The sequence below is a fragment of the Eumetopias jubatus genome, unplaced genomic scaffold, assembly GCF_037043125.1.
Source record: "Eumetopias jubatus isolate StellerSeaLion01/CBP00866 unplaced genomic scaffold, mEumJub1_p1.0 scaffold_9, whole genome shotgun sequence".
NCBI classification, from domain to species: domain Eukaryota; kingdom Metazoa; phylum Chordata; class Mammalia; order Carnivora; family Otariidae; genus Eumetopias; species Eumetopias jubatus.
The window spans coordinates 117,290,194-117,309,516 of NW_028274815.1; the positions used below are offsets into that span (position 1 = coordinate 117,290,194).

General features: G+C 49.1%; 2 protein-coding genes across 2 annotated transcripts in view; one reads left to right on the forward strand and one right to left on the reverse strand.

Moving 5' to 3' along the window:
- CEP250 (centrosomal protein 250) overlaps window positions 1-3,342 on the forward strand; it is a 37,913-nt gene extending 34,571 nt beyond the window's left edge. The window contains exons 30-32 of the mRNA XM_088026760.1: window positions 213-314; window positions 1,324-1,386; window positions 2,774-3,342. Coding sequence (XP_087882886.1) covers window positions 213-314; window positions 1,324-1,386; window positions 2,774-3,037 — 429 coding nt within the window. The 3' untranslated portion in view covers window positions 3,038-3,342. The remainder of the gene's footprint in view (window positions 1-212; window positions 315-1,323; window positions 1,387-2,773) is intronic.
- A 1,329-nt stretch (window positions 3,343-4,671) lies between these two features.
- On the reverse strand, window positions 4,672-12,104 carry CUNH20orf173 (chromosome unknown C20orf173 homolog). The gene is given in 9 exon segments (XM_088026643.1): window positions 4,672-4,720; window positions 5,254-5,379; window positions 8,495-8,591; window positions 10,037-10,184; window positions 10,640-10,730; window positions 11,034-11,228; window positions 11,309-11,487; window positions 11,698-12,008; window positions 12,011-12,104. Coding segments are annotated over 9 exon segments (1,290 nt in total).
- Window positions 12,105-19,323: the final 7,219 nt, after the last annotated feature.

Genomic DNA, 19,323 nt, shown 5'->3' on the forward strand with positions numbered 1-19,323 from the left:
GGGCCCTACCTCTTCCGCCCCGGCAGCATCTCTGTTCTCAGGGCTGCTCTGGCCTGTGCCCTCCTCATCCCAGTTTAGCTTCTCGTGGTTGCTGTCCCTTGCTCACACCTACACCCGCAGCCGAGCCCACACCAGCCTTCTCTCGCAAAAGGCAGTTCTGCTCCAGCCCCAGAGCCAAGCCAAACCCTGACTTCTCACCTGCATCCCGGCAGGTGGAGCGTGAGCGCAGGAAGCTGAAGAGGGACTCCATGCGCACATCGAGGCCCAGCGTCCCAGAGGTCAGGGAAGCCACAGCTTCACCCCCCACACAGCAGGTATGCCTCTTTTTCTTGACTGCAGCCTCCAGAGAGCCCACATGCGGCCACCAGAAACTGCGCCCTGCAGTGCCTGCCCCAGGCTACCCCGAAGGGGGAGACGGCCATGTGAGCCAATCTGGGGAGCCCCCTCCTGGCTGGCTTCTGCGAAGCTCAAGTCTGTCCCTGACCCAGGAAGGAGGCCCATCCTCAGTGGGTGGGGATGGAGTCACGGCTTGCAGCCCTACCTTCTCAGGAGCTCAGAAAGCCTTCCCTGATGTATAACCTCCCTGCTTCCAGACCAGGGCTTCAGGCTCATCCAGGAGTGGGGCTTATCAGGCTTTTGGTCAGAATCCCAGGCGAAGGGGTGTCGGGTGGTACTTGCCAGAACCTAATGTGCCTACGATCCTGATAGCAGCTTTGTGGGCCTCTCGGATCTCCTCCCTTGTAGTACTGAATTTACAAAATTAGAGTCCATGGTATTTCCTGGGACTAGACTCCCTTTTTGGGGTAAGGAATTGGGGGAAGACTTCCCAAACCAGCACTCTTTTAGCTGGGTTATGCCCATCAATAAACAGCGCTGCAGCCTGTTTGGGAGAGACTGCTTCTGGTGGCTGAGCATCTCCTAGCTCTCCATCCCCCTTCCTTTATAAAAAGCTTCCCAAGGGCAAGCACCTTGTCTTACTTCCTTTCTGCATCCCTAGGTCACAGCCCAGGGCTGGCACAAGGCAGATGCGTGGCATACTTCTGTAAATGAAAAGGTGACTCAAAGAAGCCAAGCCATCCAAGCCTTTTGGATGTTCAGCATCAGGTCTCCAATGGGCGTCATCCACTAGGCTGCCTTGGGCCCTCCTGGGCTTCCTTGCCCAAGGGTCAAGGCACCTTATGGAGTCCAGTCTGATTTCAGGCACTTCTGGCCCGTAGCCCTTGCCTTGGCCCCCAGGATTGGGATGAGCTGGCTGAAGGTGGCCTATAGAACCCCCAGGGCGGGAAGGCCTATTCCAATAGTAATGGCATTCGTCTTCCATAGGATGGAAGGGGAGGACAGAAGGGCTCCTCAGATGCTAAGCACATCGCTGAACTGCAGAAAGAGGTATGTTCTAGAAGGATCAGCTTTCTAAGCCCCTTTTCCCTCCCTTGCAGTCAGGCAACAAGGCGTGAGTGTCTGCTGCATGCTTGACTCTTTATGTCCTTCCAGCAGGGAGATGGGAAATAGTTCCTCCCTCAGAGAACTTCAGTCTCTGTGGGAGGCAAGAAGAGCCCAGTCCCAACTCAACCTCCCATCTGCTTAGGGTAGGAGAGGGGAAGAAAGCACACTCTAGACCCCAGACTGCCAGGCTCCTACCTAGGAAGGAGAAGGAGAAGGAAGAGCGTTGAGGAGCAGACGGAAGATTCTAGAGGACAGAGGAAAGCAGACACGAGCATCCTGGCCTCCTCTGCCCTCACATGCACCTGTGCACGCAGGACTGTTGCCAGCACACCAGGCAGAGTAGCCTGGCACCAGCACCAAGATCCATACCTCAGAGCTCAGCTCCAGCCACCACGGCAGAGAAAGCCAGGATCAAGCGCCTTCTTGCCTCATAGGCCTCACCTGAAGGCTCACCCTGTTTCTCAAGGCCCGGGAGTCATAAGAACTGTGGAATTTTTATTTCTGAGCCCGTTTCAGAAACTAATAGTCACTACTGGCAGAGCCTAACTATACAGCTAGACTCGGCTATTAATTTGAATTCATACAAAAAAGCCCTGAGATGGGGCCCGGACTAGGACAAGGCAAGGGAGGCACACGGGGTGAGAATTTAAGGAGATGCTCGCTGTCGACCTGGAGTCCCTTCTTAAATTTTACGCCCCACGTTCCTCTCTGCCTCACCTTAGTCCTGGCCCTGCCCTGAGCGCCCAGTAACCACCTTCTGGTAGTCTCAATGTACTCATCCAAGAAATAAGGGTTCATCACTGATTCTCAACCCTGGCTGCACATGAGAACCACCTGGGGAGCTTTGAAAAAAATACTGATGCCTAGGCCTCACCGCAGTCTAATTAAGTCAGAGTATTTATCAAAAGCTTCCAAAGGGGCACAGTAGAGCTTCCTGCAGTGATTAAAATATCCTGTATCTTGATCGGAATAGCGGTTATAAGTGTGTATGTAGATAATCAAACTCATCACAATGTGCACTTGAAATCCCAGCATTTTATTATATATAAATGATCCCTCAATAAAGTGGATGAGCAGTTCTGTTGTTGCTGTTGTTTTTAAGGTCCCTACTTGAGTCTCCTATGCAGCCAGGGTGGAGAATCACTGGATTTCCCGTGACTCCCGAGGCTCTTCTTGCCTCCCAAACACCCCAGAGCCTGATCCTGAGATTTGTGTGTGGTAGTTGATTCAAATGCTCTCTCCCAAGAGCCCCAAGAGCGGAGCAGGGGGGACTTGGGGCAGCTTCAAGGCCCTTAATTACTCTTTCCTTCTTGGTTCCCCCCCACCGCAGGTGGCCCTGCTGCGAGCCCAGCTGGCCTTGGAGCGGAAGCAGAGGCAGGACTACATTGCTCGCTCGGTGCAGACCAGCCGTGAGCTAGCGGGCCTGCACCACAGCCTCTCCCACTCACTGCTGGCCGTGGCCCAGGCCCCCGAGGCCACCGTCCTGGAAGCCGAGACCCGCAAGTTGGACGAGTCCCTGACTCAGAGTCTGACATCCCCAGGGCCAGTCCCGCTGTGCCCCAGCCCCAGCACTACCCAAGCCATCTCCAGATAGCAGCCACAGTCAGGGCAGGATCCGGGTCAGCCTGGGACTACATGGACGGACATGTAGTCCGTCCATGTAGTTTGTCGTGGCCCAAGGAGGAGGGAAGGAAACCTGCAAGGCTGGGGAAAGGCCCCGGCTCACATGGGAATGAGGCAAGTCACAGCTGCCCGTAGCCCACAGAGTCACCTAGAGGAGTTTCGCTCTGGCCAAGGGGCGTCTGCTGCCTCTTGTCTCGAATATATTATCTCAGCACCCACCGAATCTTTCTCCTCCCCGCCAACAATAAACCCCGCGTCTCTGCCTTTGTTCCCTGATGCTGTCTCCACTTTGTCACTGGACGGCCGCAGCACAGCAGGGCAGCTGTGAAGGAAGGATTTGCTAAAGATTCCTGTCAGGTGGCATGAATTTGCTGTCTGCCTGCATTCTGACAGAGAAGGCAACAAGACAAAGCCCCTGTCCACAGGGAGCTTGAGTCCAGTTGGCAAGAACGCTCATCGGCGAGTCACAGACCGTTCTCTGTGCTGACCAGAAGTGCATAGAAATTCCGGGGACCGAGGAAGGAAGGCATGAGCTGACCCTTGAAGGATGGACGAGTCCGGCGGGGTTGCTAAGCCTGCTGGTGAGATGGGTCGGCCTGTGGCAGAGTGTGCTGGGGCTAAGGTTGGATGGGGAAGCAGGGAGATTATAGAGGGCCTTGGAATCTAGATTTGAACTCATGGATAATGAGAACCATCATATGTTCTTGACTTAAAACCAGTTCTAGGCCTTCAAAAACACTGAGTTGACCTTTGGCTAGTCGGTCTCTAGAGTTCGGACACTCCATCTGGCCTCATCCCCCTTCTGCTCTGGGTGAATGCCCTTGGTGTCCCTTCCTGGGCATACCAACTGGGACCAACTCTGGTCCCCCGTAATCCAGCCACGTGTCAAGCCAGTAAAGAAGATAGATAATGGCAGAATTCGTCACTTAGGGACTGACCCTGGTAGAGGCACCCTGGACTGAACCTCGTTCACTGGCTTAAGACATTGTTGGCAACTTCTTCGAAGCCTAAGAGAACTGTTTTCTTTAAAGAAGCTGGGCTTGGCCTTCCTCTGGCCTTTCAACTGTAATCTGGAATTTCCTAAGCCTGAGGATGGAGCTAAGGCCCAGTTAAGAATGTGGGGGTTTGAGAGCAGCACTCCACTCCCCCAAACCTACTTACTCAGGGTTCAGGCCCCTTGTATTCCATCACATCACACAGAGCAGATGGGGGGCTGTTCACCACAGCCAAGCTTTGTTCCAAAAACTCATGGTATGGGACTCCACAACAGATGCTTAGTAAAAAGTTGCAGTTTAGAACCCCCCTCCCCCAGAACTAGATCTGGGGCCCCAGAGATGCTGGGCCCTGGGCGCCACCTCTAGTCAGTTTCCCTATGACTGAGAATCCTCACCTGGTCTTTTCTGTGCTTGGAGTTCTCAAGGGCAAACAGGACTTCTCTTGGTTCCTTACTTTTTGATCCTTCGCCTCCAGTTCTTTAGCTTAGAGAAGAGTGTGGACCTTCCAGACAGGACCCAACCTTGCCTAAAGTCATCGGGCCAGAGCTTTCTCTGCTTCTCCTTATCACATGCCACAGCAAGTCGGTGGTTGGGAAATGTCCCTGACCAGCTAGGTCTCGTGGATGTACTTGAGGACGGTGAAGTTGGTCACCAGAACCCTGAGGGGAAAGGTCAGAGCCAAGCACAGAGGTCTCCTTTCACAAAACTTTTCTCCTCCCACCTCCTCCTCATCTGTTTTGCTAGAGGCTGGTACAGGCCAGAAAGTCCTGAGAGTAGGAGGGGACAAGAGCTGAGCCAGCGTCTGGGCCACGTTCTTGTTCCTGGGGAGTGCCTGGGTCTGGTGGGTGCGGCACCCCATTCTCTCAACAAGTCTCCAAACTTGGCTTGTTACAACAAGGATCACCAGAGCATAACCTAATTACCTTGCCTCCTCTGCTTCCCTACTTGGGACTAGCAGCAGCTTAAAGGCAGAAAAGCTGCCTAGCATGAGGTAGGGAAGGAAAAACTGGTTGTATGTTAGCAAGGGGGGTGGGGAGCGCACAATCACAGGCGGTAGAGTGACGGCAAGATCAACATTTACACCAAAAAGCCAAGGGCTGTCCACTCCAGGCCTGGGGCCTCCGCCAGTCACACCACCTGATAAAAGGTGCCCTTGTCCGCCTTCGCTCAAGACCCCTGCAGTCCACACTACATCTGGAGCTTCAGCAGGCGCCTGGATATTCTTGCCAGCTCACAGGCGTTCTCGGGTCCTTTATGTGCCCGTAGGCTCTGTTTGTTGCCCGTGTTCCCTGAACCTAAAAACAGGGCCTGGTTCATTCTGCAGAGATAGGAAGTGAGGAGGGCACTGGAGCTCACAGGCCAGCCCTGCTCACCACCCTCATCCCCCCGACCCCAGGACACAGTGTGGTGCTCATCAGTGGCTCGAAGACTGCAGACTCCCCGAGTCCTGCACTGTTTACCACAGGACTGGCGTGGGCAGGTCTTGGGGTTTTGCTGGGGCCTGGGGATCAGCTGAAATAGTTCCTCCTTGGCCTACTGGCACTGGGTTGGGTCTCCCAGCGTCGGTGCCTATGGAGAAGAGCACAGACCACTAGCCGCTTGACCTCCGTGTTCTCACACAGAGAAGGCTGGACTTCATCAGAGTAGAGAAAGGAGTCAGAGAGGGGATACAGCCCAGAGCCCAGGAGCTCTGGAGATGGTGGTCTCCAGCTTCCTGAGGAGCTTCGGGGCCCATCTGGAAGCGCTGGTCAAATGAGGCAAACAGCCTGCCAGTGAAAGCAGGCTATGCAGATGTGGCGAGCAACCTCAGAGCCTCTGCAGCTCTGGGGCCCGTGAGAAGCACCTGTGGGGGTGGGGATACTTCACCCACAAAAGCATCAGGGCAACTCCCAGGCTAAGACTTTGCATGCAGGCCTCCTCTCAGCCCATGGAACAGGTCCCTTTTCAGCCAGCTGGTTGTTGAATTGGTCTTTGGACACCTTCATGCGTTGTGTCCCCCCACCCCCAGCCCTCAATACCTCACCTCCTACCCCCTGACCCACTGACCACCTGTTCACTCCCCAGGCCCAGGGAAGGGAGCAGCTGAGCTCCGTGCAAACGCTAGCCCTGAAGAGCAGGGGTTTGTGGCACAAGGAGGCAGGGGACCAGAAGAGCAGGGGCAGTGGCGCGCGGGGGCGGTGGTCCGGAAGAGCAGGGGCAGTGGCGCGCGGGGGTGGTGGGCCGGAAGAGCAAGGGCACGGGGAGGCGGGGGGGCCGAGAGAGCAGGCAGGGGGTCGGTAGAGCAGGGGCTGTCAGTGTGCCGGAAGCAGCGACGTCCCCTGTGTGATCCTCCTGCACAGTGGGGAAGGAGTGCAGGCTCAGCTCAGCTCTGCTCACCACACTTAGAAAGTAGACAAGGGAACATAAAGAACATAGGGTCTTACTTGGGGCCCTGGAATTTCCTCCCGTCTACCCTGCTGGGACCCGGGTTTGCCTAGACCCAGATGGAGGTGAGGCTCGGAAGGGAAGCTCCTCCAGAGAAGGTAGAGCGCTGCTCCCAGGTCCCATGGGTCTCACCCAGTTCATTTATATCGGTAGCCTGTGTGGACATGGTGACCTTCCTTCTTAGTCCTTTGTTAACCAATGTTAGCAGCTTTTTATATGCCTTCGTGAGGCCCGAAGCTTGACACGGATGGGAGGGCTTGGAGGTAAAAAGGTGAATGAGTCAGGGGTTCGAGGAGAGTGCGTTTCCCCGCTAGTGCCATGCATCGTGTCCCACTGAGAGTGGCTGCTGTCTGATCTCAGCACGTGGCCTTGTGTGTGGAGGCGGGGAGGGAGATGAAAACTTGTATTCAAATTTGGTTCTTCCTTAATTACTGCTAGTTGTTGAGGTGAGGGAATCAGGGAAGGCTTTTATCCAGTGCCTGATAATCCATACATCACTCTTATACCTCCTATCTTGGTTTCCTGTCATAATCTCTCCTAGATCTGAGTATTCCAGCCCTACCTGGCAGCTCCAAGAGCCTAAGGCTTGTGGCAGGCCAAGACTAGCCTCACATTCTAGCTGGCTGGTTCCCTGGCCTTCTGCTGTTGCATTGTGGCTTAACAAGTACTGGAGTGGATGTAACGCCCTTCTCTGTATAAGGGCCCACCTCTTGTCTGCCCAACTCCAAATATAGAAACCTTGTGGAGAAAATGGGCTGGTTGCTGCCCCTGCCCCTAATCCAGTTCTTCATTCACTTGGCAAATACTCGTTAAACCTGCGTGTCACGAAGCTGCACAATGAGCACTGAAAGGAGGAGCTCTTCTCCAGGGAAGGCACGCCTGGACATAGACAAACACTCACAGAATGAACTGGAGGTCCAGAAGAGACTCACTGGCCGCTTGTTGAAGCCAGAGAAAGTGTCACAGAACATCTTGGTGGAAGAGAGGGCTGGAGAGCCCTTTCAAAGTGTTTCCAAGCTGATTGTATGGATACACTGGGTTTATGGGGTCCAGGGGTGCGCCTGTAGGTCCCAAGAACAATGGCAGGCTCTTGGAAGCTCTACCAGCTAAACCGCTCAAGTCAGACCTTCCTGACCAGAGCAGAAGCATCAGTCACGGGTGAACATCAAGGCAGCCCACGAGCCTAAAATCCACCATGAAGGCTTCATTACTGTCCCACGCTCAAGGCCAAGTGGCAGGCTAACTCAGACACCAAACACTGGGAAAGGTAGGAAGCTGTGGTCACCGACTTCACCAGCACCCCACTGTGCCGGCCGCCTCCTTCACAGTCACCTGCTAAGCTCTACAGGATTCGTCCCTGGAGGCTGAGAGGAGGAAGGGGAGAGGCAACATTTGGTGTGTCCTGTGGCCTCCCTGTAGGAGAAGGGGCTGGTGCCCCATGGGGTTCTTCATGCCAGCCCGATATCAGGGACCCCACCACACAAGTCATGTTGTGAATTCCTGCATGGAGGCCTTGTGGATAACCGCCTTCCCCTTGGCATTCAGCCCAGGGCCCAGCAGACAAGGGAGGGCTTGGAAATCAAGTGTAATGGGGACGGGAATAAAACAGGCAAGATTGTGTGCCAAGGCTGGCGTGGGGTACCTCTCTGAGATGGAGGCCTCTTGGCGGTGCAGGGTTGCTTGGGCAGGAGGCAGACGGGGGAAGGAAGAGCCTCCTGGCCCCTCTTGAGAAAAGAATCTACAGGAAAACTTCGTGATGTGGTTAAAAGTACTTTTCTGTCCACTCAAACTTTTTTTTTCTCCGCAGATTTTTGTTTCGTTTATTTAAAATGAAACCAGTGCATGCACCTGGTTACAAAATTAAGTAGAAAAGAAGGTAGCAGTTTCCCATCCAATTCTTTTCCAACCTCTCTCCGGGGACAGCCAATTCTTGAAGACGCTATTTTTGTAGTGGGTAATGTTATTCCTCTAAATAATATGTTTATATGATGTCATGATGGGTCCAGTACCTTGGAATAACATGACGATGGGCTGGGGCACTGCTCACACCTTTGGGGATTTTTGGACTCTGGCTCCACGCTAGACCAGCCAGTACGCCGCAGCGCCCTTGGGGAGGCGGGTACATGTGCGCCTGGTCATATGAGGGTATATGCATTTTGTTAGTGTGTGTGTGCTTATTGGGCAGACAAGGAGGTAGAATGTAGTGGATATTTGTTTTACACACCCAGCAACCGCACACCCTCATTGACTGAGGCTATTTGGTTACCTTGAACCACCGTTTCTACAAAGAAAGCAGGATAAATGCTTCCCCCTCCCCAGTTGATGTAATAGTCTCCGCCAACGAATTGTTTTTATTTCTGAGTCTCATTATGGACTCGGGATTTTTTATATATTCCCTGTAAGTCCATCACGACAAGTGCTATTTTTGATGTTCAGATCTTCCCAACTTTGAGGTCTGGGTTTTCCTTCTACTTTTCCTGTCCAGACTTGGAATCTTTTCATGGGAAAGAAGTGTTTAGAAAACAAAATCTGAGTTCTGGGATTGATCATTGCTACTGATATGTTCAGGCTTTTAGACCGTTCAGATGACAGAGCAGAAAGTGTATTTGGAAAATCATGAGTTCACGGTGGTGTTGGTTGCACAACAGTGTGTACTTAATGCCCTTGAACTGCACACTTTAAAATGGTTAAAATGGCAAATGTTATGTATATTTTGCCACAGTAAAAAATAACTTAAAAATTGAGTTTATAATATTTCCAGTTTGAATTTAATGTCACAGGGTTTTTACCTATCTTTGTATTTGGTTCCTAATAATATTAATATAATTACTTATTTACTTTATTCCACGATAGTCATCATATAGTTTCAAAAATAATACCAATATTATAATAAATCTACTGAGTGAAGTTTAAAATTTCTTTGTAGTGGGAGCCTGGGTGGCTCAGTTGGTTAAGCGACTGCCTTCGGCTCAGGTCATGATCCTGGAGTCCCGGGATCGAGTCCCGCATCAGGCTCCCTGCTCGGCAGGGAGTCTGCTTCTCCCTCTGACTCCCCCCTCTTGTTCTCTCTCTCTCTATCTCATTCTCTATCTCAAATAAATAAATAAAATCTTTAAAAAAATAAAATAAAAAATAAAATTTCTTTGTAGTTCTTTTTGTACACAGAATATATCCTACAAAGGATACACAGTGTACTGAATTCCAAAGGAACTTGAAATAATTCTTTTCTCTGGTGCTTATGTTATCAATTTGATATACGGTTAGATCCATTTGATTTGTTCTCAGCTTTAGGGTTTGCTTGTTTCCCCTTTTGATTTGATTATATTTATTGGTTATATATATAAATATTTATTGGTGCTATGCTGTTAAGAATCTGGAATAGAATGTAGCCCTCTAATACCACCAGGAATCCAATGAGAGAAATAAGCTATAGTTTTATTTAGCAGCAGATCTATATCTGGGGTCCCCTTTCTGATGCTGTGTGGTCTCCTTGACTACCTGTCAGCTCCCAGGGCCTCCAGGGGGCTGAACAGGTTGGAAAACATTCCAACAGTAGATAACAACCTTCCCCTCACACTGCAGCTTGAGGATGACCTTCTGTTCTTTGAAACTGTGCATGTTATTCTCGAACCAATATTTATCATACCAGTAATGGGACCACCTCATGAGCTGGTCTGTCCCCAAACCAAATAAGGACACCTGGGAAAGAGGATAAGACAGGAGAGAGCCACAGGGTCGCAGTCCGGATCCTGTCCTGCCCCCATGTCCACCAGTCACCCTTCAGCACTCATTTAACATCTAGTGTGATAGGCTTCCTCTTAGAGCTGGGAGAGCAGAGCTCTCCTTCTCCAGGGAAGACACACTCTGAACACACAGTGTGACCCCGGAGCCCAGCAAAGAGCATCAACTAGCTGCTCCTCCTCCTCATATTGGAGGAAGAGAGAGGACTCCCCAGGGAGACAAGAGAAGGGCATTCCAGGCTGAGGCAGCAGTGTGTGAGAAGGCAGGAGGCAGCTGGTGTTTGGGGAACACCGAGAAGCCCCGTGTGTGAGCCTGGGAGAGAGGAGGGGAGGGGAGGGGGTCAGATGATGCAGGGTCTTGAAATTTTTTAGACTCTATACTTGTGTGAGAAATAGACCAGAATCTTTCCTAACCTGGTCATGGGTGTGCAAGGCACAGAACAGAGCCATGAGCCCCAGGAATGCATACTGACCCTGATCAGCCAGCCAGTTGCCCTGGTTATACCTGAGGAAGGTGGGGCTGATCACCAGGAGGTGGAGAAGAAGGGAGAGGGGGCCGACCTGGGCCCCTGCCCACAGCAGCCCACAGCCCCGTCTTCCTCCCTCCTGTCCCCTTACCTGGGCTTTGCTGCCTTCCGTTCCATTAGGGAAGAGGACCACCTTCCAGAATCTAAGATCATTGGGAGGTGGGGGAGTTTCAGCAGTCTGAGACCTGGGAAGGTTCTGCAGGTGCCCCTAATAAGCCAGCAGAGGGTCTCCCTGGAGCCCCTCTGTCCTCCCCTGCAGTGACCTCCCCTGACCCCCGTACCAAGAACGTCTGGGTTCCCAGACCATCACCTCCTCACTCGGGGCATCTGAAGTCCACGCCAGACCAGAAAGCTGCAGCAGCAGCAGCACCAGCTGTCTCCAGGAGCCCCGGATGCTGGCGTTCCAGGGATAGACGAAGCATCCTGTGGTTTGGTTCCCCGCCGTCTCAAAGCTCTGGGCATGGTCCTGGTTCATCCTGGGAGGGAGAGCAGGAACTGCCAGCACTCTGAGGGCAGCCCTGACCTTCCCATGCCCTGCGCTCTCCCCAGTACCCACCTGAAGGCTGCGGTGCACTGGTTGACGTTGTGGCTGAGGCCAGAGGCCCGCAGGGTCGTGGGGTCCCCCACCAAAGCACAAGTCCCACAGTAGAGATGGAAATGGCTCACTGACGGCCTGGGAATCACCTTGAACAGCTTCTCCCACATTTGGCCAAGTCCACTTGCTGAGTTCATGCCCTGGAAACAGCAGAAAGGAGATTGGGGGCTGGGACCTGGGTATCACCTGGTAGTGGGTGAGGCCCTGTGCTGGCGGTCAGAGGTCAAGGCCGTGAAGATGAGAGGTGCGCTAAGCCAGGGCCAAGGGCAGGGGCTTGGGTGGGAAAGTGGGACGTGGGCTAGGCTTTGGAAGGACAAGGGGTGGGACTGAGCTCAGGGTTCACCACTGACCAACCACCAGAGCACAGGGGTCAGGGACTCTGTCGCCCCCATCAGGTACTCTACGGTCTTCCCATAGCATGCAGCAAACCCGTTCCCCTCTCCAACTCTGTGGTGCTGGAGGGAGGAGTTTAGCATTTCAGATGGGCAGCCACTTGTCCTGAGTTTGAGCCAAGGGCGGTTGCAATGCCGGGGTACCAAGACCATCAGTTTCTCCTGAGGGGCCGATTCAGGTCTAGGATCCAGACACGGGGCCATCAGCCACAAGAAGAGCACCCAGAAGACCCACAGGACAAAAATCTGCCACAAGTGCTTCGTGTTCAGCCACATGATGGGTCCCGTGGCAGGCAGCACACTGACTTCTCTACCTGGGACTGGGAAGGAAGAGGAAATGAGGCCCCTGCATCTCTCTGTCCCATCAGCCCCAAGGGCTCCCAAACCCTCCACACAACACCACACCACCTCCCAGCCCCTCATCTCCTGCCTCCCTAACTATTTGCTCACCTCCAAAGAGGACTTTGGCTGGCCCTGGGATGGAAGGTGCTAGGGCAGAAAGATAACATATGGTGGGTCCCGTATCCTCCCCACAGGAGGAAGGCTTAGCTCTCAGGGTGCTCCTCCGTGCCACCAGTTATACCATAGACCTCATCACAAAGTATACATTGTGACCTCCGTCCTGTAGCCTGCCTGGGCACAGCCGCCACCCTATCCAGTCTGTGATACACCAGCGGTCTACACTGAATGTAAGACCCACGAGGACAGGCACAAACCTGTCTTTTTTAGCTCTGCATCCATAAGACTTAGAATCATTTAGTAAGTATGTATGGGATCCATGAGCAGAGTTGAGAGGGAATTTAAATACTACTTAGTGTAAGTGTGATGCCCCCTCTCCAGTTGTGTAACTTCGGCTCAGACCTCTCTTCTTCTATTCTCCAGACCTCATACCCAACAACCCAGTGGACTTCCACTTAGATGTCTCAGAGACCTGGCCTGCAGAACAAGCCTGAGGCTAAACTCAAGATTTTCCCTTTAAACCAATCCCTTCCCAAGACTCCTCCATCTCGATAAACGTCCCGCCAGTCACCGAGTTGCTGAAGCCAGAAACCCACGTGCTCTCCTGGAGTTCTTCTCCTAGGATTTCCAAAACCATTTTCCATCCAGTTGTTTCTGTCTCCCCTTCTTCTGACCACCTTCTTCACCTCCCCTGCCACCCGCTTAATTCAGTCTTCACCGGCAGAAGATATTAAAAAACAAAATGACAGGGATCCTGGGTGGCTCCCTGTTGAGCATCCAACTCTTGATTTCAGCTCAGGGCATGATCTCAGGGCCATGAGATCAAGCCCCACATCGGGCTCCATGCCCAGCTTAAGAGTCTCTCTCTCCCTCTCCTTCTGCCCCTCCCTCCTCTCTCTCTCTTAAAAAGAAAGGCAAATTTTCAGTTGTTTCTAAGGTTTTAGAAAAGAAAGGTTCAGAAACCTTTTTTTTTTTTTTTTTGAATCAAAATGTTTTCTTCCCTAGGATGAGAACAATAGAACCGTTCAATCTCAACTAATGGAAATCTGCACTGGGTATTTTATAACTTTTAAAACAATTCGCCAAAAAATTTTGAGTAAGGTCTGTAGGTTAATTAATTATATTGTACCAATGCCAGTTTCCTGGTTTGGACAATGTACTGCTGGTACGATATGGTAAGATGCTACCATTAAGGGAAACTGGGTGACAGGTACATAGGACCTGTCCTATTTTTGCAATTTCTCATGTGCCTATAGTTATGTAAAAATAAAAAGTTGTGGGTTTTTGGTTTTTTTTTTTTAAGATTTATTTACTTATTTTAGAGAGAGAGAGACAGAGAGCAGGGGAGGGGTAGAGGGAAAGTCCTAAGCCGACTCCTCGCTGAGTGCAGAGCCAGACTGCTGGCTCTCACAACCCTGAGATCATGACCTGAGTCAAAACCAAGTCAGACACTCAACTGACTGCACCCCCTAGGCACCCCTCAAGATGAAAAGTTTTTTAAAACCCTCTAGAATGCTGAGTGAAATAAGTCAATCAGAGAAAGCCATGTATCATATGACCTCACTGATATGAGGAATTCTTAATCTCAGGAAACAAACTGAGGGTTGCTGGAGTGGTGGGGGGTGGGAGGGATGGGGTGGCTGGGTGATAGACATTGGGGAGGGTATGGGCTATGGTGAGCGCTGTGAATTGTGCAAGACTGTTGAATCACAGATCTGTACCTCTGAAACAAAATGCAATATATGTTAAGAAAAAAAAAAAGAAGATAGCAGGAGGGGAAGAATGAAGGGGGGGGAATCGGAGGGGGAGACCAACCATGAGAGACGATGGACTCTGAAAAACAAACTGAGGGTTCTGGAGGGGAGGGGGTGGGGGGATGTGTTAGCCTGGTGATGGGTATTAAAGAGGGCACGTTCTGCGTGGAGCACTGGGTGTTATGCACAAACAATGAATCATGGAACACTATATCCAAAACTAATGATGTAATGTATGGTGATTAATATAATAAAAAAATAAATAAAAACCCTCTAGAAAAAGATGCATAGTAAGCTTTATTGCAGTTTCCTTTATAACCAGTTATATCTTCTTTATTCTGCTAAAACATTCAAAAAATTACCTTTGCAACCCTTTTAAAGTGTACAATTCAGTGACATTTAGTACATTCCCAGTGCTGTGCAGCCACCACCTCCGTCTAGTTCTAGAATGTATTCATCCCCACAAAAGGCAGCTCCATTCCCATTAAGCAATCAATCCCCATTTTCCTCTTCTCCAGCTGCTAGCAAGGTAGGACTTTTTAAAAGTTAAAACGTCTTGAACCATTAGCTTTGCTTCTCTTCTTAACAACTTTGTTGAGGCACAATTTACGTGTCAAAAAATTCACACATTTTAAGTTCAATGATTTCCTAGTAAATTTGTACAGTTGTGCAAACATCACCACAACCCAGTTTAAAACATTTCCATCAGAGACCCCTCATTCACATTTACTGTCAATCCTGCTCCTCATTCCAAGCAACCTCTCACTCACTTCCTCTATAGATTTGCCTTGTTTGATCATCTCATATAAATAGAATCACACTATGTGTAGTTTCTTGTATCTGACTTCTTTTTCTAGCATGTTTTTGAGGTTTATATTGTAGCACTATTGCCTATCATTAATTCTGGCTAATTCTTAGCTATACCTTTCAAATATTGCCTCTCCCTCCTTCCTTCTTACTACTTTCTCCTACTGGAACTCCTATTAGTCAGATGTTGGATTTCTTCAGTCTGAATCTCTCTCTTATAGTTATGATTTCATTTCTCTATACTATATTCAGCTCTTTGAGTTTAATATTCCTCTCTTCGACTGTCTAATTGGCTGTTTAACCCTCCCCCTGATTTTCTAACTTAAATTACTGTATTTTTCATTTCTAGAAATTCTTTTAAATTTCTTTTCCTGTTGTTTTGTTTTGTTTTGTTTTTTTAAGAGAAGTGGGAGAGGGGCAGCGGGAGAGAATCTGAAGCAGGCTCCATGTGGAGCCTGATGTGGGGCTCAATCTTACAACCCTGAAATCATGACCTGAGCTGAAATCAAGACTCAGACACTTAACCGACTGAGCCACCAGGGGCCCCAAATTTTATTTTCAAGTCTTCCTGGTGTGATACCATTTTTACATCTTTATTGTTTCTTAAATGTTAATTATTCTAAACATAGTGGGGTGTTTTTTGTTTTTGTGGTTTGGGTTTTTGGGGGTTTTTCTAACACGGAGAGAGAGCACAAGCAGGGGGAATGGCAGGCAGAGGGAGAAGCAGGCCCCACCCCCTGCTGAGCAAAGAGCTAGATGTGGGACTTGAGCCCAGGACCCTGGGATCATGACCTGAACTGAAGGCAGACGCTTAACTGACTGAGCCACCCAGGCGTCCCTCTAAACATAGTTTTTATCTGAAAGATCCATGATCTCAGGTTCACAGGAGTCTAATCATGCTGATGATGGTGTCTATTGACTCTTTCTCATGAGGGATTGTGTCCTTATATATTTTGGAAGATTAGGTCAGTTGCTCATCTTTAGCAGAGTTTTATCCTTGAGAATGCTATGTGGCTTAGGTTGAGGTGTGCTTCCTGAGAGCAGTTTCATGCATGCTTCTGCCAGGCACCCTCAATTATAAGTTAATTTCTCCACTTTGGAGCTTCCAGACTAAGCAGAGAATATAAATCCAAACACCAAACTTATATATGAGGACAGGCCTGTGATCACAATGTCCAGCAATACTTTGTTTTTATGTTTTTGTATTCCTATCAAGGACACAAGTTGAGACAACCTCAAGCATTCTCTTTCTCTTCCTGTACAAGTGGATGCTTTGTTTTGTTTTTTCTGGCCTACCCTCTTTCTAAGGGCCTAGCTCTGTTAAGAAGCCATTTTTTAGGGCGCCTGGGTGGCTCAGTTGGTTAACCGACTGCCTTCGGCTCGGGTCATGATCCCGGAGTCCTGGGATCGAGTGCCACATCGGGCTCCCGGCTCAGCGGGGATCCTGCTTCTCCCTCTGACCCTTTCCCCTCTCATGCTGTTTCTCTCTCTCTCTCTCTCAAATAAATAAATAAAATCTTTAAAAAAAAAGAAGCCATTTTTTATTGAGGCCTGGAGGTATCATCTCCTTTCCCTACATAGGTATTAATAACCAATACCCAAAAAGGACATCCCCCATCTATTTTTGACAATGATTATAAGGCAAGTACAATATGGTCATGGAAAGTTCAGGCCACACTGACTAAAAAATATTTTATGAAACCATTATCTTCCCATCTATTTGATTCCAATAAAAAATATTCAGTTCCTTCCAAAGCCTTCCTAAATTAATGTAGCATCTTACCACATGATAGCTACCAACACATTACTCTCCAATGTATAAGATCTTTTGTATGAAAGTGCTTTGTGAGCTATAAATGTCTATGTTACTATGAATTATTATGTGCTAAGAACAAAAGAAGAAAACCCAAGCTTGTAGATTACTGACACCCAGCCCCTTAGCCACCTCTCCCCGTCCCATCCCCAGATTCATAAAGTCAGCTCACAAGTTTATTGCTTTTTTCAACTCTTTTCACTTCTAGCCCCTGGGAATTTCTCTTACCTTTTCATGAGTCAGCTGTATGTTCCGAAGGATAATTGTTATTTAGCATTTCAAGATGTTTTTCAGCAGGAAGGTTTCCAGGATTAAGTCTACATATTATTGGAACTAGCATCTTTATAATTAGCTTGCTCACTGGTCATTGTTTTATGATTTATGTAATTATTTTTTTAAGATTTTATTTATTTATTTATTTGAGAGAGAGAGAGCACAAGCGGGGGGAGGAGCACAGGGAGAGGGAGAAGCAGACTCCCCGCTGACTGAGCACTGACCTGACTGAGCCACCCAGGCACCCCTGATTCATGTAATTACTTAAATGATGTTTTACAAACATTGAAAGAAGATCCTTCCTTATGTGGGTTGCACCACAATGCATATAAAAAGTATTTGCTTGAGACTTTTAGCCCAGTGCTTTCCAAACAAGAGTATGCCTCAGAATCACCTGGAAAGCTTAATAAAAGAATGCTGAGCCTCATCCCCAGAGTTTCTGACTTCGTTTTTCTGGCGTGTGCCTGAGAATTTGCATTTCTAACAAGTTCTCAGGTGATGACGATGTTGGTGGTAGTGGGGACCACACTTTAAGAACCACTGTCTTGGCTTAATAGATCTACCATGGAAAGGATTTTACAGAAAAAAAATGATTCCTTTATAGGGGACGCCTGGGTAGCTCAGTCAGTTAAGCGTCTGCCTTCGGCTCAAGTCACGATCCTGGGGTCGTGGGATGGAGCCCACTTTGGGCTCCCTGCTCAGCAGGGAGTCTGCTTCTCCTTCTGCCTGCTGCTCAGCCTGCTTGTGCTCTCTCTCTCTCTGTCAAATAAATAAATAAATCTTTTTAAAAAATGATTCCTTGATTAAAATGGAAGCTCATGTTCTAATTATATTTTTGCTTTCTAAAGAGAAGTTTATGTTTTCCTTCCACAACCTACAATAGCATCCTAACTGGTATATCTACTTCTGTTCTACCCATCCCTTATCCATTCTTCACCTAGCAACTGGCATGATCTTAATTTCCTGCTTAAATCCTTAAAATGGCATCTCATTGCATGCAGAATAAAATCCAAAATCCTCACTCATCTCACATTTTCCAGCCATTCTGGCTTTTCCTTGTTCCTAAAACTTTCTAAGTTCTATCTTGCCCCAGGACCTTTGCACTTGTAATTCCTCTTCCTAGAACACATTACTCCCTCCCACTCAGTACTTCACCTCTCTGGTTCCTTCCTTTTCTTCAAGTGTCATTTTAAATGTCATTCATCTTGAGGTCCATTCCCTGACCCCAGTATTATCAAAGTCTGTAAGAAGCTCTCTTAATTGGACTCTAAGACACACTGACACAGCTGTGTCATTCTTCCTTCTCAGGGGAAGCAGTGAGATTTCCACACTGTGACTATTGTTTTCAAACCAGATACACTGAGGTCTCTGTATTTCTCCCAAGAGAAAAATGGTCCATCTGCACTGGGGAAGGAGAACATGTAACATCTGCAAATGCATTTATTTCTTTAACAATTAGGAAAAGTTCATTTATCAGTGTGAAAATAAAGTGAAAGAAGACTGTGATGGGGCAGAAGGAACCGACGAAAGGGACTGAAACCCTCTTCTCTGGCTGGGCTTGTAAGCTACAGCTACAGGGGACCAGTGACCCCCTCTGCTGGCAGCCGCATGTGCAGAGTGAACCAGTCCTGTGCAGGCCCCACCTGCTCAAAGGTTGAAGGATTCCACCCTGACGGAGAAGATTGAAGCATTAGTATAAAGCCTGACATTATGAAGAATGAAGTCTCTAACTAGTAAGTGTCTTGGTCTCCTGTCATGGCCACCTAAAAGAATTCTGGAAAGGGAAGGACCATCTAATTCTAGAATTCCTAAAACAGAAATTTCCCCACCCCTATTGTCACTGTTACAGTTCCCTGATTATTTGCTTCACAGCACAAGGCACATTCTGCTGTTTCCTTTCCTTTCATTCTAAGTGGGGTTTGAAATAGCACCTACCTCCCAGGGTAGAATGGATTACAGCAGTTGGCATATTGTCAGTTTCCAGTTAACATGAGCTTGTTTTCTTTCCCCCACATCCCTAGCAAACTGCAGCCTGAGGGCAAAAGGGGGACTCTGACATCGCTCAGCTTCTCCAGAGTCACACCGCCACAGGTCACCCAGTTCCAGTGTCCCTTCTCTTCCTGGAAGCCTTCCCTAACCCAGCACATCAATTTCTCCTACAGACTACAACAGTCCTCCGGGCCACCTTTTATCAAAGTTCTGGTCTTACATCCCTGAAATGATTTGAGCCAAGCACCTTCATGAGCCATGCTCAGAAGCACGGAGGCTCCCAGGGTACTTTGAGGTCCAGAAGAAATGGGCTGGAATCAACCCAATCACAATCCAGGGTATAACAGAGCAGAGTCAAGGTTAATTCCAGGATTTTGGCCTCAGCAAATGAATGACTTGCAATAAGCATGACTAGAGAGGAGAAAGGATTTGTGTGTATGAGAGACGGGAATATTACCTATCTGTTGCTGTGTTAACAAGTTATCCTCA